General features: G+C 42.5%; 1 protein-coding gene across 1 annotated transcript in view; it reads right to left on the bottom strand.

The window, feature by feature from the left end:
• Window positions 1-5,139: 5,139 nt before the first annotated feature.
• The window catches only part of HS3ST3A1 (heparan sulfate-glucosamine 3-sulfotransferase 3A1), a 79,162-nt gene continuing 57,476 nt past the window's right edge, over window positions 5,140-26,825 (bottom strand). Inside the window, exon 2 of the mRNA XM_060082146.1 lies at window positions 5,140-5,761. Within this exon, the coding sequence (XP_059938129.1) occupies window positions 5,140-5,761 (622 nt within the window). The remainder of the gene's footprint in view (window positions 5,762-26,825) is intronic.

Below are 26,825 nucleotides of genomic sequence, written 5' to 3'. Positions count from 1 at the left end.
TATTATTATTCTAGAATATTTACTTGGACTTTTCATGACAAAGAACAACTGATCTGGGGTTTAAGGGGTAAGATCAAGTGGTCTGAAACAAGAACTATGTTTTGCTGTAAAGGTATCAGTTGATAGTAACTCATCAGGAACTCTTGTTCCTTCTGAAAAACTGCAGTGAAATGACTGCAAAATTTTCTTGCTTCCTACTGTTCCCTAGTTGACCAGCTGTTGCAGGCTTGAAATAAAGAAATCTGAGCTTAGATAAGGCTTTGTGGGAAAACAGGTGGGAGAAAAATGCCATTGCCCAGACCAGAGGCAGACAACCTTTCAGGAGTGGAATGCCAAGCTGCTGACCCTGGCTCTTCAGGTCAGGGATGAAGAACAGGGCCCTGGGGACCTGGGAAGTGTCCTTCCAAGAACCCTCCAGCTCCAGTCAAAAGCGTGCCCACAACTTTCACCTCTGTTTCATCCATCTTCCTTCGGGCCCTGTTTTCCTAATGTAAATATTCTCTGGGAAAATGAAACTCATCTAACCTGCATCTGTCTGGGTGTCTACATCAGATAAACAGACTACTTTCTGTAGAGCTAAAGCTCAGAGCAGTTGCCCCAGGTGGACCACAAGGTTTTCCCCAGGAATCTGAAGTGTGAAGTGGACACCATCAAGTATGGTGCTTCTGATGAGAGGGTACAACTTAGACCAGTAGGGTTAAGCCCATAAGGACACAAGGGAGCAGTGGACACAGGCAGGGTGAGGGGGGAGAAGTTACTTGAAAAGTGAAGGAAGCAGGGACCTAGGAGGTAGGAGGGGGAAAGGCACATCACTTCTCCTTGTGATGAAAACAAGCCCCCAAGGATGGTAAACACTTTATGATGACTATAAAGTGACTTTGGGTACGTGGACCATAGTTGGACAATGTCTAGACCAGACAGTAACCTGAATGCCCCTGAGGAATTATCAGTTAGCGCCAAGCTAGGAATCTGGCCTCATCACGTACCAGCCAGGCAGAGCTAACAAAGGATGCCATTTCTCATCATATGTGATCCTTCGAATATACCTAAAATATCAGACCTAGGAATTGGGGGATGAAAAGGACTCACAACAGAATGTATAATCCCTCTTTATTGTTACTTTTTATTTTGACAGTAAAATTAGAGGAGAATTAAGATGTTGAGCCTATAGCTATTAAAAGAACACAACCAACTGTTGGAAATTTAACTAGATAATTAGGGTTATAGCCTGAAACATACTAACTAAACATCTTAAATGTCCCACAATGGATTCATATATTAGAAGCAATTTCTGTTTTCAGTTTTATTTCCTCCTGACTTAACGAAAATCCATTATTTTATTACTCTGTATTTGAGGTTGCACTGCCTTGTAATTTTCCAAAATTCATTTTTTTAAACTTTAAACGAAAGACCTGCCATTCCACAATTTCATTATGTGACAAACAGGTCCATACTTTCCCTATCCATGTTTTTCACCCATATAATTGAGGCTCTGAATGCAAATCTGTTTTCACATCGATGAAGATATTTCAAAGACCATAAATTCTACAGTAGCACTGATGTTTCTTGATGTTTGGGTTTTGAAAGTCCCGTTCTTCCTCAGTGATTACAGGATGCAATAGGAGAATAGGTGGGTATTTTATTTCTACACTAAGACTTTCACTGGACTCTGAGCCATATTTTCTTAATTTGGGGAACCATATGATTTTCTCTTCCCTGATTCTATGGTGGGCCCATACAAAGACCTGGGGTTTCTAGAAAATGTGGCAGTAAGAATTCATCTTCCTTTGCTATTATTCAGCCACTCAGGGCCAATTGTAAACCGTAGCACATCTATCTGGATTTAGCTGGTTTACAGAAGTCCAGCCATTTACTTCTATTTCTCGACACTTGGTTGTGCCAGGTGACAAGAAATACTGTCATGGCACTCTCATGGAGGCAAACTGAAGCTGCAAGACTCGAAAAAGACTTCAGAAATGTTTTATCAGAATGACATTTTTCCACCTGAAGCTGACTGATTCCACTTCCCAGAAATGCAGTGATCCATTTGTTACAAGCTGCTCCTGTATCTCAGTTGTAAAAAACCCAGCTCAGCGATGCTTCTCTTTAGTACCTCTCTTGATAAAGCACACCCTTAAACACTGATCTAGTAACTATAGTGGAGTCACTTACAGAGTTAGAGAAGGAAAGGTTTTCAAGAGAAAACCTAGAGTGGTGAGTGAAAGAATTACTAGCCAAACCTTAATTCAAGTCTGGTTTTTAGACCTGGTTTGGACACAAGACTAGCTGTAACTGGTGTACTTCTTCAACTGGAAACCTTATTAATCTGTAGTTAATAGGACAAAATTAATTTCCCTTAAAATTTCTTAGTCACCGGAAGAATTTATACGCTATAGGCATGGCCTCAAAAGCAAACGATTCAGAATGAAGCTGTAGACCTCTGGTTGTTCTCTAAGAGGGGTGAGCTTGGAGGAAGGATGATTACAGTGTTCAAATCAAGAGCAGAGCCTATGATCTGATGTAGCTAAATGGACGAAAGAAACCCGAGGCCAAGTCCGTGTATAACAAGAGGAAGTACCACATAAAGGCAGAAATGGAAAATTCATGTTCTGGGGTACACTGACCCAAGATCTTTATACACTTGTCTGGGATCTAAAACCTCTACCACTCTTATGAAATCTTAGAAGTTAGAAGGTTTTCCTGGAATGCTCTGTAGTCATTCATTTTAAAAATCATATGACCAAACAAAAAATCTACATGCAAGAAGAGGTTCTTTGCACTCAATTCTGTTCTTTTATTATTTCTTAACACAAAAAGATGACGGTTGCTGAATGCAGTTGTTAGATGCACTTGTGTCCTTGTGCGAGCCACCTTCGCACAAGGTCCAGCACATGCTTATTAGGGAATCAGAAGCACAAACATGAGTTAAGAGAAAAGACGAACAGAGTTAAAAATGCGTTTCTTGTTGCTGGTAGTGATGATTCAAGTAGAGCAAAAAAACAGGCTGTAGCATCGGGAAATTGAGGGCGTAGGAGGGAAGGCTATCGGCTGGGAAAGGGGACCTGGATTGGGGGTTTCCTTAACCCCCATAAAAGAGAATTAATAAATCCAGAGATTTAGAGCAACGATAGAATATCTAGAAACTTAAATGTTTTTCCTTCATTTTAATCCCGTGTTAGGCTTCTCAAGAAATATTTACTTCACCCGATGCAGCATCTATGTCAAATGCACAGTAAAACTGCATATTTTAAAACAACTTTAGTTTCTTTTGACTGACAACACTGGAGAAGAATATTGTTTTAGAATACTGGAGTGTCTGGTCCTTTACATTTTAGCAGGTATGGAAAATTTCCATGAGATTGGAGACATTTTCCTCTTGTGTTTAAACCTGTTATAAAAATGTTGCTGACGGGGGCTTCCCTGGTGGCGCAGTGGTTGCGAGTCCGCCTGCCAATGCAGGGGACACGGGTTTGTGCCCCGGTCAGGGAGGATCCCACATGCCGCGGAGCGGCTGGGCCCGTGAGCCATGGCCGCTGAGCCTGCGCGTCCGGAGCCTGTGCCCCACAACGGGAGAGGCCACAACAGTGAGAGGCCTGCATACCGCAAAAAAAAAAAAAAAAAAAATGTTGCTGACAGACTAATTATGAATGTTTTATATAGTTTGTGCATATGTGCTCTTCTCTAAACCAATTTAATTCCCATTAATGCTAATCTCGTTAATGCCCACTCAGAGAGGAAAGGAATACTCTTAATAAACTATTGATTTATTTGAGCTATTTTAATGGGGAACAGGCAGAAACAGATGGGAGAAGAGGAAAAATCACCACTTTACCCATATCTGCATTTCTTATTTTCCAAATATTAATGAATATTAGGTTATAACTGGTACAAAGAGGAAATAGGGAAAAATAAAGTGACAAAGTGACAGCCCTCCCTCCACCCATGAAAAACTGGGGCCTTGTAAATGAGATGTTGATTGACCTTTTTTTAGTACTAGCTGCAAGTTTAGAAATAAGATATTACAAAGAGAGGCAGATTTTCTTTGTTAAAAAAGAGGTTTATAAAATGAGATTCATATTTGTAAGCTCTTACTGAAGTGGGTTTTTCTTTAAGAAAAAAAAGGAAAACACAGTCAAAACAAGAATAGGTAAATTCTTCTCCTACCACACCTTGTCCTACTCCTAGTGTGACTGGCCATCTTGTTCTCCATACAAGAATCCAATAATTTCTCTCAACTTCAATTGAGTCGAGATTTCCATGTCTCAGGGTGCTTTAGCAACCCAAGATTGGCTCTTAAAAGATGTTGTGCCCAAGACAGAGTGGTTTCCTTGAGTACAACTGTGTAAGGTGTCTGAGTGCCATAGAGGCTAGCCTAGAACTTAGAAAGCAACAGGAAACCCTCTCTGTTGGTCCCCAAACTAGCTAACCATTTCTAAAGGCTGTCTGTGCCTTTCCCATTCTCACTGGAAAAAGTGGCACAAAATAGGGAACAAGTGGAAGATGAGGTTTTGTCCAGAGTCCACCATCTGGCCTTAGGACACATCACTTAAGCTCCCTGAGACTCAGTTTCCTTATCTGTAAAACAGGGGTAATAATCTCCATGTCTTATGTTATTGTATCACATCTGAGTATAAGGATCAAGAAAGGTACTGTATTTGCAAGCACTGTGGTAACTGGGAAGTGATGTGCAAACATACAGAATCACTAACTGGGAAAGGTGTTAAGAAAAAGTGGCACAGGAGAAAAACTAAAGGGAGAAAAACATAAGGGTAGACATCAATCTCATCCGGGCTTTGTTAAAAAAAGAGAGAGAGCACGAGCTACACCCTCAGGATTTTCTTAAAAGTTTTAATGGCAGCTGATGCTCATACTTCATAACTATGCATATAAAACATGAAGTGAACATGGAAAATGGAGAGAATTTAGATGCACGCAGGTTTCCTTTTTTGTTTCTCCAAATGTTTGTGCGCGCAGTTGTACATGACGGTGAGGGCGGAGGCGAGAACAATCTCTTTAACATTCATGGGAAAAAAATACTGAAACATATCAGCAGCGCAAATATTAAACTGCCTCTTCTCTACCGATTGGTAAAAAAATATATTATCTTCTGATATTTTTTTTTCTTTTTAAATTATAAGGTTATCCGTCCCAGCCGAAGTCGTGGCCCGTCATCTGGTAGAACTTGCGGTTGAAGGGCCGGTAGAAGTCGCGCAGCCGCCGCAGCACCTGGCCGTCGATATCGGGGTGGGGTCTGCCCTTGGTCTTGCCCAGGCAGTGAGGGCGGCCGCTGCCCTCGGCCTTCTTGAGGCAGGGGAAGCCCTTGGTCTGGTTGAAGTAGAAGTGCTTGTCGGAGATGATGCGCTTGAGGCCCAGGAAGTCCTGCACGCGGCCCAGCTCGCCGGCCGGGTCGCGCACCAGCCGCTCGCCGCTCACGAAGAGCAGCTGGCGGGCGGGGAAGTGGCGCAGCCAGCGCTCCAGGTGCTCGGCGTACAGGCCGATCTGGATGGCGCTCCACGCCCGGTCCACGAGGCCCGCCGTCCGGTTCCTGAAGGCCAGGCTCTCGAAGCTGGGGATGTCGGGCCGCTTGGACAGCGTCTGCGTATAGTCCGAGACGGCCCTGGTCACCGGGTCCCGCACCACCACCAGGAGCTTGGTGTCCTTGGACATGGCCGAGATGCGCGCGGGCGCCTCGCGCGTCACGAAGTAGCTGGGCGTCTTCTCCATGGTGATCTGCCCCTCCAGGGTCCGCGGCATCAGGTCCCTGAGCGAAGCAGAAAGGGACGTTAGGGCCTGAAAACTGAGCGCCTCCCCTGATTGCCACCACGAGCTCCTTCCCAGCAGAGGGGGGGGGGGGTTCTTACAGACCCGGAGCCTGAGTTGAGGTACCAACTGCTCTCCTTGCTAGATGTGTGACCGCGATCGCGGAGAAGTCGCACAGACGCAAGGCTGTGCACCCCTGGTTCCTCGCGGATGTACTTCGTGGGAAATAATAACACGACCGATCTCCTATGGTTGTTGTGATGATTAAACGTATTAATATACCTCAACAGCTTAGAAAAGTGCCTGGCATAGAATAAGCGCTGTGTAATTTTTATTTTTTATAATTATCAACCCACAAGGCTGTAAGAAAATAACCTTGATGTAATTCTTTAGGTGAATTAGGATAGTGTAATAAACACAATTATATGACTATGGGATGGTGTTAAAATACCCTGAGCCCTTTCTGTAGTTTTCTAACAAACAAAGCAATTACAGTCAACATAATACCATTGCATAGTACACAAAATACTTCTCTTTATAATTCCTGAATTTTCCTATAACAAACAAGACATGAAATAATCCATCTTTTATCTAATAATTTGAAATGACATCCTTCCAGTAGTCTAAATATCTTGGTTCCTCTTTCTATTGGCCCAATTATCACATTATGGTATATTTTCATGTACATCAAAGTAAATTCTGACTCTGTTGTTCAAAACGTTCTTAATGATTCTTGTCTGTTTATTCTTCCAGATGAATGTGAGAATCACTCTGTCATGTGGAAAAAAGAAATCCTGTTGGAGCCTTGATGGAGCAGAGATTGCTACCTAGTTCAAGCATGCATTCCTACTGAGAAGTGATGGGTCTCGAAGCCAGTCCAAAAGTGTGAGTAGGAGAGGGAAAACCTATTTATTCTTCCAAAAGTGTACTGCCATTAAAGCCACTATTTATTATATATATGAAATACATATATATTCTAATTTTAAAGCACCATCTTGCTAATTCCAAGTTTTATAAGAAATAGACATTGCTCAAATCAATATTAGATAAATGTATTTGGGAGATTTATTACAATGACAAAATGTATTTTGTCCTTTGATCCACTGATCCAAACTGATAAATACGCTAATATTAGATTCACTTTTATTCCTGGAATAAACCCTATTTGATCATGGTATATTATTATTTCAATATAGTCCTAGACTTGATTCATCATTATTTTGCTTTGGATTTCTCATCCATATGCATTAATGAGATGTTCCTGTAGTTTTTCTTTTGATCAATAGCTTAATCAATTGTGAGAACATGAATTATTCCAGAAATAAAATGAGAAATGTTTCATATTTTTCTATATCCTAAAGAAGTTTCAATAGCAAAATAATTTTCTATTCCTTCAAAATTTGATGGTTCACCTACAAAGCCACCTAATACTGGTACTTTTGGGGTAGAGGGTAAGAAAGGGATTAGAATCTTCAGGTATCTCTTCAGTTTCTTCTGTGGTGGTTGTTTTTTGTAATACTCTGCCGCATCTTGTGTCAAGTTTGGCAATTAATATTTTTCTAAATGAATTATTTTGAAGTTTATCCCAGACATCATATCAGCTGGTTCATAAACAATCTGGTGCCCATCTGCATTACACCTGGCACAGATTCCTCAACAGTTGTGGCCCTAAGCCACTGGTGCTGTGTTAGTTTAATGATGCAGGTTTTCTCACACTTTTGCCTTCTTCGATATTTCAGTCAGATTATCTCTACTTTTTTTTTGGAGGGGGAAATGATAATTAGATATCTCATTTGTTGCTTTTTTCTTTGTTGTTTTAAAAATCTGCAATTCCTTTTTCAAAAGAACTTTTAATGTGTGCCCATTCCCCATTTCTTAAAAATGCCTGAAGGTCTGGGTAGGATAAAGCGAAGACCAGGGAGGTCAGTGTTGACACAAGGGAGACACAGACTGTCTTTACTGCCGACGCAATGCTGGAGCCACTTCGTGACATGAATTCACAGATTTCACCGCTGTATATACATATATATATGCACTGTATATGTGTGTGTGTGTGTGTATATATATATATATTCCCTTCATGGAATTGAGAAATGGGCTAGACCAACCTACTTTGGAAGCTTAGTTACACTTTTGTAAGATGAGCCAGGAGATCTATCCAGAAACTGTTGGACTATCTCAGTGAAGAAAATTGGCTCAAAGGTGTGAAAAAGTTTTGGACTGTAAAAGCAAACATCAAGCATCACTGAAACTATAAGAAGGAGTATTTGGTGATTTTTTTAAAAGTCAGCATTCTTGCCTCCTTCCCTATCATCTCTGACTTTTAACCACTCGACCTCATATTTCGGCCAGTAGAATAGAGATAACATACTTCACGTGGGAGCTACTGGTTGGTAATCTCAGCCTTCCTGCCCTCCGGCCCTGGGGAAAAACACAGACTCCCCAGTAGCCTTTCAGCAGAGACTAAAGCTGCAGAATGTGCTGTCCCAGAGGAAATATTACCAATATCTCTGAAAAAAGAAACAATATTTTAAATTATCTCAATAGGATAGGAAAAAGAGCTCTCCAAAATAGGAGGAGTTTGAAGAGGAAACAGCTAAAATAGGATTTCAGAGGAAAAACACATTAATTACTGTCATCTACAGGATGAGGAAAGCTGAAAGGTTTAGCATCCCCATTGGGATGGGGAGTCGGGGTTAACTATGAACTCTCTGCAATCTACTTTCTTCAAAAACAAAGACGTGCAAGTATAAATAAATCCTCAATGAGGCTTACATTGTACAGCACAGTTGTTTGGTAAAAGGATTCACAACAGAATTCTTTAAAGAGCAATCTCCCTTTTAAATTCTACATTCATTTTCTTATTGCAATTTGAATTTTAATGTTCAGAAAAGTGCTCCTCTATCACATAAAACAAAATGCACATGTACTTTGGAATATCGTATTTCGAGGTGTTTAGGCAAACTTAGAAATCTTCCTTCCTTACCAGAGTGAGGCATGTACTGTGACTCTGTGCAAGGGCTCGGCCTGGGATGGGCAATGAAAGAGCCATCCCAGTACGATGAGAGCTTTGTAGAAACACCAGGCACATGAGGGGAACGGAAAGGTGTAGGCGATGAGAAGACATTTGAGGTTTGTCTAAAGACAGGACAAGCTGGGGCGGAGGGTGAGAAATTCCACTGAACGATGGGAAGGGGAGGTCCTAGGACACCTTAATTTCCAGGCAAACAGTATTGGCTATTCCATTCACTTCTCCATAGTGAAAAGAATTTGGAGACATTTATAGTAAGTATAGGGGAGGAGAAATGGGTAGAAACTAGAATAATAAAGAAAAATTAGAGACGCTTATTTGTTTTCTCCTGAAGATGACAAGGAGAAGAAGGGGTTTTACAAGCAAATGCAGGATTATTACCAGGTGTGTCCCACACATTTGTTCTTTGTCCCCAAAGAACAAAAGGAGAATTCACCATAGCCAAACAGTAGAAGCAACACAAATATCCATGGAGGGCTGAATGGGCAGGCAAAATGTGATCTATCCATGCAGTGGAATATTATTCAGCCTTAAAAAAGGAACAGAATTCTGACACCTGCTGCAATGTGGATGAACCTTGAGGACTTTATGCTGAGTGAAATAAGCCAGACACAGAAGGACAGAGATTGTGTGATTCCACTTGTATGAGGTCTCTAGAGGAGTTGAAATCACAGAGACAGAAAGTAAGATAGTGATTGCCAGGGCCTGGGGGTGGGGGGATGAGGAGTTTGTATTTGATGGGGACAGAGTTTTAGTTTTTCGAGATGAAAAGAGTTCTGGAGAGTGATTGCTCAGCACCATAAATGTACTTACCGCTGTTGACCTGGACACATAAGAATGGTTAAGATGGTAAATATTATGTTATGTCTATTTTACCCTGATTTCTTAAAAAGAGAACTCACCCAGAGGGCAAAGACTTCAAATTGCATCGACAGACTTGAATTAGATAAATGAATCATTTTGGCTTTGCAGGTAATTAAACACTAGGATGAGGTACCTGAAGAAGATGGTGGCCTTGCTTTCCTCTTTTAAGACCAAACGGGAATATAATCATGATGATTTTATGGAGCTGAGATCAGAAATGTTTGTGGCCTGTATCATTTCTCATTTCCTTTTTGTTTACCTTTTTGTTTACCTTTGTGTTTATAGTGCTTCTGATTTTTTAACTGCCAGCGGGGTGACCAGGCGCTACTCATAACCTTTCCAATATCGCCAGAAAAGTCAAGCCAAGAGCTTGGGAAATCTGGATTGTAACGAAGTGTCAGCACGACAATTTCTACAAGGAACACCCCCAAGCACTGCTCTTAAGAAAGTGATGCCTGGTGTACAGAATTCCCAGAAGTCGGGAGAACCCCATTCTGTCCAGATAACTCGGATCCAGAGGAGATCAGAGACCCCCGGGCGTATTCCTGGGACGTGCACACACACCTGCTCACTTGAGGCCTCAGGTGGTAAGGAGGCTGATGTGCGAGTTGTGAGCTGGCAAAGCCGAATTCTCTGGAAGGACAGAGGCTGGCTGGTTCTGGTGGGAGAGATGAGCTTGGCTTCTCAGGGGCATCCGTCTCCTCCCGTGTGTGTGTGTACATGTGTGGGTGTGGGTGTGTATGTTGTGTATGTGTGTGTGGGGGTGTATGTGTAAATGTGTGTACCGGTGTGGGTGTGTGTGTGTGGGGTGTGGGGGTGTTTACCTGTGTGTATGTTGTGTGTGTGTGGGTGTGTACTTGTGTGGGTGTGTGTGTGCGTGTGGGTGTGGATGTATGTATGTGGGTGTGTGTGTACCTGTGTGTATGGGTGTGTACGTGTGTGTGGGTGTGTGGGTATGTGTGTGTGGGTGTGGACGTGTGTGTATGTGTGGGTGGGTGTGGACGTGTGTATGTGTGTACCTGTGTGTGTACCTGTATGTGTGTGTGTGTGTGTGTACCTGTGTGTGGGGGGGGTGTACGTGGGTGTGGGTGTGTATGTGTGTATGTTGTGTGTGGGGGGGTGTACTTGTGTGTGTACCTGTATGTGTGGGTGTGTACATATGTGTGCTTAGGGAAAGTGCTCAGGCTGGTTCAGATGAAGGCTGTACTGGCCATGTCCCTCATGCCTGGAGCTAGCAGAAAGACCAACAAGTCCACCAGCTGAGTGCTCTCACGGCCTTTAAGAGGGCAGGGATGAAGGAGACCCATCTCTGTCCCACGCGTCCTCTGTGCCCAAAACATCAAAACAAGATGTCACTGCTAGAAGGTGAGGTTCCCAGATAGGGCACTGTTACCAATAACACACACAGGGCAGACAAGATTTCAAGTCCAAGTGTCTTAGGAAGAACATAATGAAGACAGAAGCAAATGAGCACTTACTAAGCATTTACCACAGACCAAGATCTGATGTTTTCTTTCCTGTGTCTCACAACAGCAAAAAGCTAGAATTATTGGCATAATTTCTCAGATGAGATAATAGACTCAGAGAGGTAATGTGAGTTGTCCAAAGACACACAGCAATGAGTGAAAGGGCCAGAATGAAAATCCAGGTCTATTCTGCTCTAAAGCACACGCTCCTTCCTCCGTCCCAGACACCCAGGCAACATCAGCAAGAGTCTTTGGGTGGATGGTATAGCCATCTTTGACGTTCTGTCAAAACATAGGAATGCTAAATGCACTACTTCCGTATTCATCTCAGAGTATAAATCAATCATTGGAATCTTGCAAACAGGTAATAGACATAACATGTTTTTCAAAGGCGCTCTTCTGTAAGAAAAGGACCTGAGTGGTAAGGCAAAGGTAATTTACCTTGAGAAATAAATAAATCTGGCCCGTGTACACATAGAGTTTTTTTTTTAAGTCTCTGCAACCAAAGAGAACCATGTGTCTGTTTTTGGAAGCCTCCAGTAAAAGCAGAAAATTCGAGGGGAAACATGCTCTTTTCACGGCCATGGCGTGAAGGTGGTTCCCGGGGGCCCTGGTGGCGTGAGCCTGGAGCAGAGGAAGCAAAGCAAACTCCGGTGCTGTTGGGCCAGCATCCCTGGGGCCAAGGACCAGCCACATCGATATTTCTTTTCCTGCTGTTGTTATGTGGGACCCCCCCTCGCCAAACGTGCCTTGTGAGGCTGGAAAGAAAATTCCCTTTCATTGTTTTTTGAGTTGGCTTCTGTGGGAGAGGGAGACGTATTGTTTTTGAACCGGTTCCCACACTGACCGAATCTGGATGTGCAGATCTAATAAGCAAACTGTCGTCAAGATATTCACGCATCAAACTTAAAGGCTGGTACGTTTCCCAGTGCCCTTGATGGCAGGTTCCTTCTAAACCTCTGAACAATCAAGTAAAGAGACAGAAAGGCATGGGTCTCACCCTCCCCAGGCTTAATGACAAAGGAAACAAGCTTATTTCAAGAAAGCAACACAATATTCCTTGGCCCTGAGAGGAGAAGAGAAGAGCAGTCTCGGTTGGTAGTTTGGGGTGACCCATGAAAGGGCAGAAAACACACCTCTCAGGTCAGAAAGGGCCACCCTGAAAGGGAAGGGGCAAGGGCTATCTGGGGTCATAAATTCAAGCAGGAATCCTTGGTGTTTGTGTGGGACCTCAGAGTTTCCCAAGCAATTCCACAAGTTTTCTCATTCGTGGGCTCTTAGGAAGTATAAAAATAGACCAGTAACTTATAAGGCTCATCGCTTCACCCTCTGATTTTCTCCTTCTAAGTTTACTTCGTTGGGAAACTCATGTATTCATAAGATTTAAAATATCATTTCTAACCTTGTTTACAGCATCCCAAACTCTGTTTTAAAATAGTGTCTGGCTCTTGGGAACTGATGAGCTTCTCCCAAAGTCCTAACAAAATATCAAAGAATATCCAGAAGGAAAGCCCTAACACCCTTAAACACTAAAATTCACAGACCCGCTAATAATAATGGCAGAATCTATAAGAAAATCAGAGCCTAAGAAAGCACCTAGAAAAAGATAGGAACTTGCCACTTGTCCACAGTGGGTCTGTCTCTGGATGTCGGGTGTACTTTATGCCTCAAGCTAGAAAGGGACAATTATTGTTCTATCCAGATGTGAAGAATTCAACACTGCAACCCAGAGAGGAAGCATCTCCTCCACTTCTGCACCCTGTGTGCTACCCAACGCCTCGCCCTAGTTCTGGCCCTGGTAGAGGCCTACATTCTGAAATATATCAGCAAAATGCTTTAGAATTGGAGGATAAAGAAAGTATTTCATAGGCGTTCACACAGAAAGGCAAACAAAAGAGCATGTAACTAGGCTCCTGACGAATGGAGGTGATGGAGGGGGAGCTTGGCCCTGACTTCAGTCATAAGGGCCCAGAGCTTATGAAAGATTAAAGAGAACAAGACCTTTTCCACTGAGCTCAGTTTTATTTCATTGAAAGTAGTATCCAAATACCATCTTCAGATATGCAGTGATTCCAAACACCTGGCATCTAGGCAAGCTTGAGAAAAGTGCAACCTTGAGATTTCATTTCAACTGAAGAACAGATAGAGCAAAATGAAAAGCTCACGTGTTCAAGGAACGAACAGGACATCGAAATCCAGTTAGAATAGAAACGTCTTAAAGAATGTTTCTAGTAGTTATAAAAAATGACCATAGAAAACAGAGATAAACTGATTAAGTTGGTAAGGATCTAGAGCCTGAAAAATATTTAGAAACGCTTAGAATGTGTGTGTGTGTGTGTGTGAGAGAGAGAGAGAGAGAGAGAGAGAGAGAGATTACAGAGAGAAGACATCAAGAATGAATGAGCTGGAGAAAGTAAGACAAAGACAAATACCATATGATATCACTTACATGTGGAATCTAAAAAAATGATACAAATGAACTTATTTCCAAAGCAGAAGCAGACTCACAGACACAGAAAACAAACTTACAGTTACCAAAGGGGAAACATGGTGGGGGGATAAATTTGGGAGGAACATATATGCACTACTATATATAAAATAGATAATCGACAAGGACCTACTGTACAGCACAGGGAACTCTACTCAATACTCTGTAATAACCTATGTGGGGAAGGAATTTGAAAAAAGAATAGATATATGAATCACTTTGCTGTACACCTGAAACTAACACATTGTACATCAGCTATACTCCAATATAAAATAAAGCTAAAAAAAAAAAAAAAAGAATGAGCTGGAGAAAAGGAAGCCGGTGGACTGGGCTGTCATGTGGGGCACCATCACTGCGAACTGGGAGGGTCTCAGAAGCCCCCCGACCCAGCCCCGTGGTTTCACAGAGGCAGGAAGTTCTGAAAAGACATGCAGCCAGATGGACCCGAGGCTTGGCTTAACTCTGGTCTCCTGAGCCCTGGGGTTCACTGTTCTTTCCATGATACAGAATTCTCTAGTTCTAGAAATACAGCATGCTCAGGGTTTGACCACCTTGAAGTTTCAACTCCCTAAAAAATAAAGTTCATCCCTGCAAGGGAAATTCCTTCGTGGTACTTCTGAGGCAGGAAAGGTGCATTAAATACGAGCCCTAATTAAAGGGAGAATTGATTGTCCTTCATCCTATCTGGTACTTTCAACCACGTTCTAAGATCAACAATCCAGAGGGGATGTGGAATTCCTCATCAGAGTGGGCGGGGCCCGGGTCGGGGTTGGCGGGCAGCTCTCCCGGCTCTGCAGCCACGACCCCGCACACCCCCAGCTCAGCGCATCTTGGCTCCTGACGGGGGTTTTTATAAACGACTGGTTTGAGAGCTGCGCTATCAGCTTCTGTGGCACTGTGGGTGGGGCCCTCTTATCAGCGTGGAATCGTCAGGTTTTTGCATACATGCCCTGCAGATAAGGGAAGAACCCGGCTTTCCTCGCCTGAGATCGACAATCTAAGGACAGTGAGGCAGCTGAGAGACAGGCCGAGGGCATGATGAGGAAAACCCTGCCATTTTAGAAGGTTCTTTGTTACATTTTGACAATGGTGCATTTTTTGTTTTGGTTTCCTTGATTTTTTTTTTTTGTTGGTTGGTTGTTAGGTTCTGGACACAGAGTGGGTGCTTATCAATAGGTCTTTAAAGTTTAAAACAGGAAACGTGACGTGAAGCTATTATTTTACAGGGTCTGGGGCCCTGGCCTTCCTGCATGTTCTTTCTAAAGTTTGCCATCAGGACCCTGCCATCAGCTTCCCTGGGTTTGAACAATAGAAAACGACCCACATCCTGTCTCACTAACAGAACTTCCAAAATTATCTCACTCTGGTGACACAAAACAAACCTCCAAATTTATGGCGTCATCGTGAAGTGAGGCAAACGGACAAAACAAACTTCAGGAGAGCAACCAGTGAGGGTCCGTTAGACCCACACCATCGGCGTAGCTGCCAGATGTGCCACCGAGAAGGGGACAACTCTCCAACAGGGACACAGGTGCCCATGGGTCAAATCCAACTATTTTTATCAGTAACGTTTTATGGACACACAGCCATGCCTGCTTGCTTACTTATTGTCTACGGCCGTTTCTGAACTTGGACAGCAGGCCAAGCAGTTGTGACAGAGACCAGATGGCCTGCAAACTCTAAAATATTTCTGACCTTGACCTTTTCAGAAAATGTTTGCCAACCCCTGCTTTAGATCATTATTGCCACCAGAACAAAATTATTATAAAAATCCTGATGGTAACATATTTAGTATTTTGCTGAAATTAAGCAGGAGAAATGAACTGTACTGCAGAAGATATCATTGCTCATGGTGTGTGTGTGTGTTTCCATTTTATTGTTCATCCACACGTCACTGGTCCATCCACGGAACACCGAGCAGAGCAATAACAATCAAATCGAGTTCCCTCTGGTATTTTGCCAAAACTTTCAGACATATAAAAATAATAGATTTAAGCACATTTTTTTCTGTTTTGTAGTTATGAAGGAATATTTGTCAGAATAGAATATATTATGTTTAACAGTTTATTAACTTGATTTATCACTTTTGAAATGTTTAGATGCATGGGATGTGGGGTTTCCATGAGTAGTTTTGTCCAGGGACCTGTTAAGGGTGGATCAGAAGAGGATGTACCAGGGCTTGGAGAAGAAATCATCACAGAGAAACAGGAGGCAGACAGACAAGGCTTTGGCGCCAAACAAGCCTGAGGGCCTCCAGGAACTGGGCTTTTGAAATGAAGCAATTCACAGGGACCAGGTGGTTCTCCTATGGCAGAGATGTCACAGGTGTGCTGTCACTACATCTCTGTGATGGACCAGGAAGGAATCTCTCCTTATCGGCTCAAGGAAACAAAACACCATAGGCTGCAGGGTGAGATCATGGAGAAAAATAGCTGCTTTCCAGAAGGACTATTTTTTTTAATTAAAAATTTAAAAAATTTACAAATTGCACAAGTGAAAAAGAATTGCACAAAATTGCACAAACTGCACATTGTAGAAAAATGAGAAAATTCAGAGAAGCCCAAAATTCTTCTACACTCGGATGTAGTATCTTGAAGTATATCCATCCAGACTATTCTATGCAATTCTTTATAACATTTGTGAAATGAGATCGTTTCGTATGTAAACCATTCTGAACTGCTTTTCTGCACTGAGGAACAGGAAATTCCTGACCTTAAATGCACATCGACTTCATTTTAAACGACTGTGCAGTAACCCACTATATGAATCACCATAAAATGTTTAGTGAAGTCCTTCTTATTGGATACTTAGGTTGTTTCCAAAGTTAAACATTTTCATTCATGTTTAATTATTCCCTTGATGTACAAAGGAAGGTGTGTATATTTCAAAGGTTTTTGAATCATATTGCAAACTGGACTTCTATAAGGATTTTTAAACTTTATCTTTGAATTTCAATATGTTATTTTAGATATCTCAGTTCTATTTCAGTATGTTAAAATGTCTTCTAATGCATTCATTTATACTGTGTATTATATTGCATAATTAATTCCAATAAACATGGAAATGTTTTTTAAATATTTTAATACTTATGTTTTAAGCTAGTGAGCATTTTCTCAGACATTTATTAGAAATGCTATTTTGGGGGGACTACGAAGGGAAGAGTAAGACGCGGAAATCACCTTCCTCCCCACAGATACACCAGAAATACATCTACACGTGGAACAACTCCTACAGAACACCTACTGAACGCTGGCAGAAGACCTCAGACCTCCCAAAAGGCAAGAAACTGCCCCACGTACCTGGGTAGGGCAAAAGAAAAAGAATAAACAGAGACAAAAGAATAGGGATGGGACCTGCACCAGTGGGAGGGAGCCGTGAAGGAGGAAAGGTTTCCACACACTAGGAGCCCCTTCGCGGGCGGAGACTGCGGGAGGCGGAGGGCGGAAGCTTCAGAGCCGCAGAGGAGAGCGCAGCAACAGGGGTGCGGAGGGCAAAGCGGAGAGATGCCCGCACAGAGGATTGGTGCCGACCAGCACTCACCAGCCCGAGAGGCTTGTCTGCTCACCCGCCACGGCGGGCGGGGCTGGGGGCTGAGGCTCGGGCTTCGGTCGGAGCGCAGGGAGAGGACTGGGGTTGGCGGCGTGAACACAGCCTGCACGGGGTTAGTGCGGCACGGCTAGCCAGGAGGGAGTACGGGAAAAAGTCTGGACCTGCCGAAGAGACAAGAGACATTTTCTTCCCTCTTTGTTTCCTGGTGCGCGAGGAGAGGGGATTCAGAGCGCTGCTTAAAGGAGCTCCAGAGACGGCGCGAGCCGCGGCTAAAAGCGCGGACCCCAGAGACGGGCGTGGGACGCTAAGGCTGCTGCTGTCACCACCAAGAAGCCTGTGTCCGAGCACAGGTCACCTCCACACCTCCCCTCCTGGGAGCCTGTGCAGCCCGCCACTGGCAGGGTCCCAGGATCCAGGGACAACTTCCCCGGGAGAACACACGGCGCGCCTCGGGCTGGTGCAACCGTCACGCTGGCCTCTGCCACCGCAGGCTCGCCCCGCAGCCATACCCCTCCCTCCCCCCGGCCTGAGGGAGCCAGAGTCCCCGAATCAGCGGCTCCTTTAACCCCGTCCTGTCTGAGGGAAGAACAGACGCCCTCCGGCGACCTACATGCAGAGGCGGGGCCAAATCCAAAGCTGAGACCCGGGAGCTGTGCGAACAAAGAAGAGAAAGGGAAATCTCTCCCAGCAGCCTCAGAAGCAGCGGATTAAAGCTCCACAATCAACTTGATGTACCCTGCATCTGTGGAATACATGAATAGACAATGAATCATCCCAAATTGAGGAGGTGGGCTTTGAGAGCAATATTTATGATTTTTTCCCCTTTTCCTCTTTTTGTGTGTATGTGTATGCGTCTGTGTGAGATTTTGTCTGTATAGCTTTGCTTCCACCATTTGTCCTAGGGTTCTACCTGTCCGTTTTGTTTTTTGTTTCTTGTTTTTTTTTCTTAAAAAAATTTTTTTTCTTAATAATTATTTTTTATTTTAATAACTTTATTTTATTTTATCTTACTTTATTTTATTTTATCTTCTCTCTCTCTCTCTCTTTCTTTCTTTCTACTTTTTCTCCCTTTTATTCTGAGCCATGTGGATGAAACACTACTCTTGGTGCTCCAGCCAGGCATCAAGGCTGTGCCTCTGAGGTGGGAGAGCCAAGTTCAGGACACTGGTCCACAAGAGACCTCCCAGCTCCACATAATATCAAACAGCGAAAATCTCCCAGAGATCTCCATCTCAACACCAACACCCAGCTTCACTCAACGACCAGCAAGCTACAGTGCTGGACACCCTATGCCAAACAACTAGCAAGACAGGAACACAACCCCACCCATTAGCAGAGAGGCTGCCTAAAATCATATAAAGTCCACAGACACCCGAAAACACACCACCAGACGTGGACCTGCGCACCAGAAAGACAAGATCCAGCCTCATCCACCAGAACACAGGCACGAGTCCCCTCCAACAGGAAGCCTACACAACCCACTGAACCAACCTTAGCCACTGGGGACAGACACCAAAAACAACGGGAACTACATACCTGCAGCCTGCAAAAAGGAGACCGCAAACACAGTAAGATAAGCAAAATGAGAAGACAGAAAAACACACAGCAGATGAAGGAGCAACATAAAAACCCAACAGACCTAACAAAAAAGAGGAAATAGGCAGTCTACCTGTAAAAGAATTCAGAATAATAATAGTAAAGATGATCCAAAATCTTGGAAATAAAATAGACAAAATACAAGAAACATTTAACAAGGACCTAGAAGAACTAAAGATGAAACAAGCAATGATGAACAACACAATAAATGAAATTAAAAATACTCTAGGGCCTCCCTGGTGGCGCAGTGGTTGAGAGTCCGCCTGCCGATGCAGGGGATACGGGTTCGTGCCCCGGTCTGGGAGGATCCCATATGCCGCGGAGCGGCTGGGCCCGTGAGCCATGGCCGCTGGGCCTGCGCATCCGGAGCCTGTGCTCCGCAACGGGAGAGGCCACAACAGTGAGAGGCCCACATAACGCAAAAAGGAAAAAAAAAAAAATACTCTAGATGGTATCCATAGCAGAATAACTGAGGCAGAAGAACGGATTAGTGATGTGGATGATAAAATAGTGGAAATAACTACTGCAGAGCAGGAGAAAGAAAAAAGAATGAACTGAGGACAGTCTCTGGGACAACATTAAATGCAGCAACATTTGAATTATAGGGGTTCCAGAAGAAGAAGAAAAAAAAGGAACTGAGAAAATATTTGAAGAGATTATAGTTGAAAACTTCCCTAAAATGGGAAAGGAAATAGTTAATCAAGTCCAGGAAGCACAGAGAGTCCCATACAGGATAAATCCAAAGAGAAGTACGCCAAGACACATATTAATCAAACTGGCAAAAATTAAATACAAAGAAAACATATTAAAAGCAGCAAGGGAAAAACAACAAATAACACACAAGGGAATCCCCATAAGGTTAACAGCTGATCTTTCAGCAGAAACTCTGCAAGCCAGAAGGGACTGGCAGGACATATTTAAAGTGATGAAGGAGAAAAACCTGCAACCAAGATTCCTCTACCCAGCAAGGTTCTCATTCAGATTTGATGGAGAAATTCAAACCTTTACAGACAAGCAAAAGCTGAGAGAGTTCAGCACCACCAAACCAGCTTTACAACAAATGCTAAAGGAACTTCTCTAGGCAAGAAACACAAGAGAAGGAAAAGACCTACAATAACAAACCCAAAACAATTAAGAAAATGGGAATAGGAACATACATATCAATAATTACCTTAAATGTAAATGGACTAAATGCTCCCACCAAAAGACACAGATTAGCTGAATGGATACAAAAACAAGACCCATATATATGCTGTCTACAAGAGACCCACTTCAGACCTAGAGACACATACAGACTGAAAATGAGGGGGTGGAAAAAGATATTCCATGCAAATGGAAACCAAAAGAAAGCTGGAGTAGCAATTCTCATATCAGACAAAATAGACTTTAAAATAAAGACTACTAGAAGAGACAAAGAAGGACACTACATAATGATCAAGGGATCGATCCAAGAAGAAGATACAACAATTGTAAATATTTATGCACCCAACATAGGAGCACCTCAATACATAAGGCAAATACTAACAGCCATAAAAGCGAAAATCAACAGTAACACATTCATAGTATGGGACTTTAACACCCCACTTTCACCAATGGACAGATCATCCAAAATGAAAATAAATAAGGAAACACAAGCTTTAAATGATACATTAAACAAGATGGACTTAATTGATATTTATAGGACATTCCATCCAAAAACAACAGAATACACATTTTTCTCAAGTGCTCATGGAACATTCTCCAGGATAGATCATATCTTGGGTAACAAATCAAGCCTTGGTAAATTTAAGAAAATTGAAATTGCATCAAGTATCTTTTCGAACCACAACACTATGAGACTAGATATCAATTACAGGAAAAGATCTGTAAAAAATACACATGGAGGCTAAAAAATACACTACTTAATAACGAAGTGATCACTGAAGAAATCAAAGAGGAAATCAAAAAATACCTAGAAACAAATGACAATGGAGACACGACGACCCAACACCTATGGGACGCAGCAAAAGCAGTTCTAAGAGGGAAGTTTATAGCAATACAATCCTACCTTAAGAAAGAGGAAACATCCTGAATAAACAACCTGACCTTGCACCTAAAGCAATTAGAGAAAGAAGAACAAAAAACCCCCAAGGTTAGCAGAAGGAAAGAAATCATAAAGATCAGATCAGAAAAAAATGAAAAAGAAATGAAGGAAACGATAGCAAAGATCAATAAAACTAAAAGCTGGTTCTTTGAGAAGATAAACAAAATTGATAAACCATTAGCCAGACTCATCAAGAAAAAAAGGGAGAAGACTCAAATCAATAGAATTAGAAATGAAAAAGGAGAAGTAACAACTGACACTGCAGAAATACAAAAGATCATGAGAGATTACTACAAGCAACTCTATGCCAATAAAATGGACAACCTGGAAGAAATGGACAAATTCTTAGAAATGCAAAACCTGCCAAGACTGAATCAGGAAGAAATAGAAAATATGACCAGACCAATCACAAGCACTGAAATTGAAACTGTGATTAAAAATCTTACAACAGGGCTTCCCTGGTGGCACAGTGGTTTAGAGTCCGCCTGCCGATGCAGGGAACATCGGTTCATGCCCCGGTCCAGGAAGATCCCACATGCCGCGGAGCAGCTGGGCCCGTGAGCCATGGCCGCTGAGCCTGTGCTCTGCAACAGGAGAGGCCACAACAGTGAGAGGCCCGCGTACTGAAAAAAAAAAAAAAAATCTTCCAACAAACAAAAGCCCAAGACCAGATGGCTTCACAGGTGAATTCTGTCAAACATTTAGAGAAGAGCTAACACCCATCCTTCTCAAACTCTTCCAAAATATAGCAGAGGGAGGAACACTCCCAAACTCATTCTACGAGGCCACCATCACCCTGATACCAAAACCAGACAAGGATGTCACAAAGAAAGAAAACTACAGGCCAATATCATTGATGAACATAGATGCAAAAATCCTCAACAAAATACTAGCAAACAGAATCCAGCAGCACATGATAAGGATCATACACCATGATCAAGTGGGGTTTACTCCAGGAATGCGAGGATTCTTCAATATACACAAATCAATCAACATGATACACCATATTAACAAACTGAAGGAGAAAAACCATATGATCATCTCAATAGATGCAGAGAAAGCTTTCGACAAAATTCAACACCCATTTATGATAAAAACCCTGCAGAAAGTAGGCATAGAGGGAACTTTCCTCAACATAATAAAGGCCATATATGACAAACCCACAGCCAACATTGTCCTCAATGGTGAAAAACTGAAAGCATTTCCACTAAGATCAGGAACCAGACAAGGTTGCCCACTCTCACTACTCTTATTCAACATAGTTTTGGAAGTTTTAGCCACAGCAATCAGAGAAGAAAAGGAAATAAGAGGAATCCAAATCGGAAAAGAAGTAAAGCTGTCACTGTTTGCAGATGACATGATACTATACATAGAGAATCCTAAAGATGCTACCAGAAAACTGCTAGAGCTGATCAAAGTTTTTAATTTTGATGGAGTTTGATTTATTCATTTATTTCATGAATTATGCTTTTAGCATCATGTCTAAGAACTCTGCCTTGCCACAGATCATGAATCCTCGGTAAAGTTTTTTACAGGTAAGTTGTGCACACTTCTTATTGATATTATTCCTAAAAGTTTGTATTTTGGCTACTATTTTGAATGGGATATTGCTGTTTCATTTAATCTAAAAATACTATTTTTAAGTGTTTTTTAAGATGCAGAAGTCATATTTCTTATCCATTTTTTGAAAACTCTCTTTCTTCCGAGAAATAGAACATATCTATGTATTTACACAGAATTATGGTTAAGTAATGTCAAATGAGTCTTGAGACCTATTTGTGGTAGATGTTTCCCTTTTTTTTTTTTTTTTTGCGGTACGCGGGCCTCTCACTGTTGTGGCCTCTCCCGTTGCGGAGCACAGGCTCCAGACGCACAGGCTCAGCGTCCATGGCTCACAGGCCCAGCCGCTCCATGGCATGTGGGATCTTCCCGGACCGGGGCACGAACCCGTGTCCCCTGCATCAGCAGGGGGACTCTCAACCACTGAGCCACCAGGGAAGCCCCAGATGTTTCCCTTTTATATATCTGTGAGTCTCCAAAAATATTTTAGGTGTAGGTAAGATCTCTAAAATATAAAGATAGTGATATGAAAATTCCATATTCTGGCCATTTGCACACTTGTCATGAAGTGAGAATTAAGGCCTATGACGGGGGAAGGGTGATGACAGATGGTCTAACCCCAAGTTCCCCAAATCTGTCCTTCGTGGAGCTAAGTCTGACATGGGGTCATGTTCCTATCAACTGGAGGTAGAGGTTCTCAACCAAGGTCCGAAGACTGAATACAGGAAGTAGAGAACTCACTGCAAGTGTATGTAAAAAAATGGGAACAAGAACATATACCTATTTTTCTGAGGGAAAAGTCTGAAATTTCATCAGACTCTCAGAACACCATCCGATGTCAAGAAGCCACACTGACATTCTTGCCATCTTCCCATTTCAAGTATATCCCAGTCCCTGCACATATTCAATAAATATTTATTGAATCACTGAACAAATAAGTATCTATTAAATTATTTTGATATGGCTACCATTAGTTTTGACCCCCAAGTGTAAGATTTTAACTTAGCAAACCTTTGTCAAGTGCCTGCATTGGTCAAGCACCCCATTAGGAAAGGGAACTATGAGGCTCAGAAGACAACATTCCTGCTCTCACAGAGCTCACCCTCCTCTTGACAGAAAGACGTAGTAGCAAATGCGTTTGGGACAATGATTGTAATGGGAGTGCTTAGTTGGTCAGAGAAGGAGTACCAATCTGCCCAAGGAATTTAGAGAAGGCTTCACAAACACAGCGGTGCCTGAGTGAAGACTGGAATGACATTCAATTGCAAACGCTGTGAACTTGAGATACTGCAGGGTGAGTCTAATACGGAGGCTGGCAGCCAATCACCGGTGATGCTATATGCAGGTTCACTTTCTCCTGGGTTTCACTGTAGCTTATTGGTCAAGTGGAAGAAGGAGGAGGATTTTAGAAGAAACAGTGTTTGAAAACATAGGGGCATAGAAGATGGTGGCACATTCAGGGAATTACAAGTTGCTCAGTCTTGCTGGAAGATAAAATAAGAAGGATCCCCCAGGTTCAATTTACTGAAATATCAGTGTCAGTACACAAACCGTTATGCAAACATGTGTCCACTGCAGCACTATCCCAAAGTTCCCAAAACAGAAAACAACTTACATGCTCAATATTAGGGAACTAGATAAAAACTTCTGGTATATTCATATAAAGGAACATTTTGCAAGGTTAACAAGATTGAATTATATCTGTTTCAAATTAAGAAAGGTCTTCAATATTGTATATGCCATAAAATGATAGGATAGGATACTATCTCATATTTGTAAAAACAGGCAATTAAAAACTGCTCGTGTGTTAATTACGTTTCAGTGATTGTTAGGCTGGGTGTTTTGATGGCCCCAATTCTTCATTCCTCTCTCTCTCCTGGCCCTTTGCCATGAACTTAGCAGCTTTTTCATCATGAAAGTGGAATCTATTTTCCCATGCCTGGATACTGAGTTGCCATGCGGCTTGCTTAGGTCAATGAGCATTAGCAAGTGTATAGTTATTTCAAGAAGAGGCTTGAAAAACCTCCTGTATGTTCCACTCATGTGCCTGGCCACCTCTGTGAGGACATGTCTGGATGGGCCTTCTGCAGGATGGAAGACAGATGGAATAACATTGAGTGACCAAGTTATCTCAGCAAAGACCACCTGAGATCAGCCTTCGGCCAGCTGATTCCCCAGACATGCGGGCAGACCCAGGAGAGATCGGGACAGTCATCTGGTTGACTCACAGCTGACCACACACACACGAGTAAGGCCAGCTGAGACCTCAGGCCAGCCCGGATCAGAGGAACCCTGTAGCCTTGTCAAATAAACAACTGTATGTTTCTGAGGTTTCATGGTAATGTTATGAAACACGATTTTAGCCATAATAACTAATGTGATGTGTATAATATTGTCTTACCAAAAATCTGGACGGATACACACTGAACTATTAACAGTGGTGACCTCTAGGGAATGGAAGTGTTGGTCAACTTATACTTCCCAACACCGAAAGTACTGCTGTACCTTCTAAGAAACAGAGTTGCACCTTCTGATTTGGTTCATTTTCCTTTCTTTAACTTATTCTTAAAATGCCAAAAGCAGAGTAGATAAGAAAATAGGCCCTAATCCTGGCAGCCTTAAGATGAAGTCTAAATAGTTACAGCACTGGCTTTGTTTGCAAAAGGTTTCGAATGGTCGTCTTTGGTTCTTGCCTGCAACACTGATGGTCCGAACATCAGTGAAGGAGCCACTTAACCTCTATTTTAGCCCATTTTTCTTTTGTAAAACATGCAAGTAGCTCCTGCTTGGGGTGAGGTCATCAAGATAATGATTGTGTCTCCTAGGAATGGGAAAAGCCAGGATGAGAAACTGTTAGAGCTACCCAAGATGCTCTACACACAAGCAAATTAGCTGAAGGTGCTTGGTATAGTGAAGTTGATGCGATGAGTTTATTTTTCACCACAGGAATGGCCACCTGCTACATGATCTCTTAAAGTCCTTGAGGTTGATCTAGTTTGGACTTTCAGATGATGAAAATAAACGAGATATTTTTAAATACCAGATACTGATGTGTATAGTTATTTCATTCCTTCATGCCACCTGTCTGGGAGAAGATATGGCTATTGTTTAAACTTGACCAAGTCTAGAAAAAGAGAAAGTCATTACAAACTCTTATGATGTGGTTGGATTTTTCTTCCCCACATTAAGCTTCAACAAATACTGTTAACTGCCTGTAAGGCATTTACAATAACTGTAAAATCCAAAGTATCAGAGGACCATGCCCTGGTGTGAAGTACAGAATGCAGAGGTAGTAAGATGGGGAAATGGTGTCAAAACGGGTCAGGTTTGGGGACTAGACGCATCTGGTTCCATTTCCTAATAATTATGTGACCTATAAGTGTCTTACTTTCTGTCTCAGTCTCTTCCTCCACTTCATGGAAATAGTCAGAGTGCCCCATCATAAAAGTCAAACTCAGTCATTTGCCACCATCTCCCACTTCCGCCTTCCAAACAGTAAGAAGCCTGCAAAGGATCAATGAAGGAAGAGCTGATTTACATACCACTGCTACTGACACTGTCCATAATTCTTATAATCGGAAAGTTTTAATTCGTTACTAACTCCCCTTTCCCCGGTATGCTTTTATTTTCTAATTCTGCTTGGGTGGAGATATGTAGGATCTGCCGTAATAGGCCAGTTCTATTATTATCCAATTCTCTTAAATCCATAGTAAGTTCAAGGGGAAACAAAGCTTTATAGATGACACCAGTCCAACCACACATTTAAATATTACAAAAGCCTGGCTCTGAGATGCAAAATAATTTGCCCAACATTCTACTAACCAAATAGGAACAAAAATCTAAGACTGCAGGCCAGAGCAACCTCTGGAATATTTCCTAACCAGTGCATGTCTGTGGAACCAATCCATAGTGATTATAGCTAAAAATGCTGAAGAACAGGCAACATATTTCCATTTAGATAAATAAAAGGCATCGCTTATTCATAGAAAAACTAGAACCACATCCCTATATGCTGAGTTTGATGAGGGCTTGGTGAGACCACCCTAAACCTTCCACCCAAAGCAATTTCATCAGCTTCCTTCCAAATTCTCCATCTTTCACACGCATTCTGCTGAACTTTTCTGGTCCCACTGGCATCTTTTCATCCTACTCAGGAGCAGCTGTCTGCAGAGGCACCCTTCCCAAATCCAGGCTTCGGAGTTTCAGTCACAACCTGCTTCTTGGCCGGGTTGGTCTACAGAGTACATTCCAAGTCTCTCCACTTTGTGTTCTGCTTCCAGATTCTTTGCTAAGCACCCGTTTCTTTTGAGGGGCACAGAAAGGGCCTTTGCTTCCTCGCCCCAGTGGGCAGGGTGTCCTATGCTTTCAGAGGTCTCCGCCCTTCCAAATACAGTCTTGATCTTGGGAAAAGAAGTAATTAGCCTGATG

Source organism: Mesoplodon densirostris, chromosome 18, assembly GCF_025265405.1.
Source record: "Mesoplodon densirostris isolate mMesDen1 chromosome 18, mMesDen1 primary haplotype, whole genome shotgun sequence".
Classification (NCBI taxonomy): domain Eukaryota; kingdom Metazoa; phylum Chordata; class Mammalia; order Artiodactyla; family Ziphiidae; genus Mesoplodon; species Mesoplodon densirostris.
Note: the sequence above shows the minus strand (reverse complement) of the source record. Positions and strands in the feature narration are given on the sequence as shown.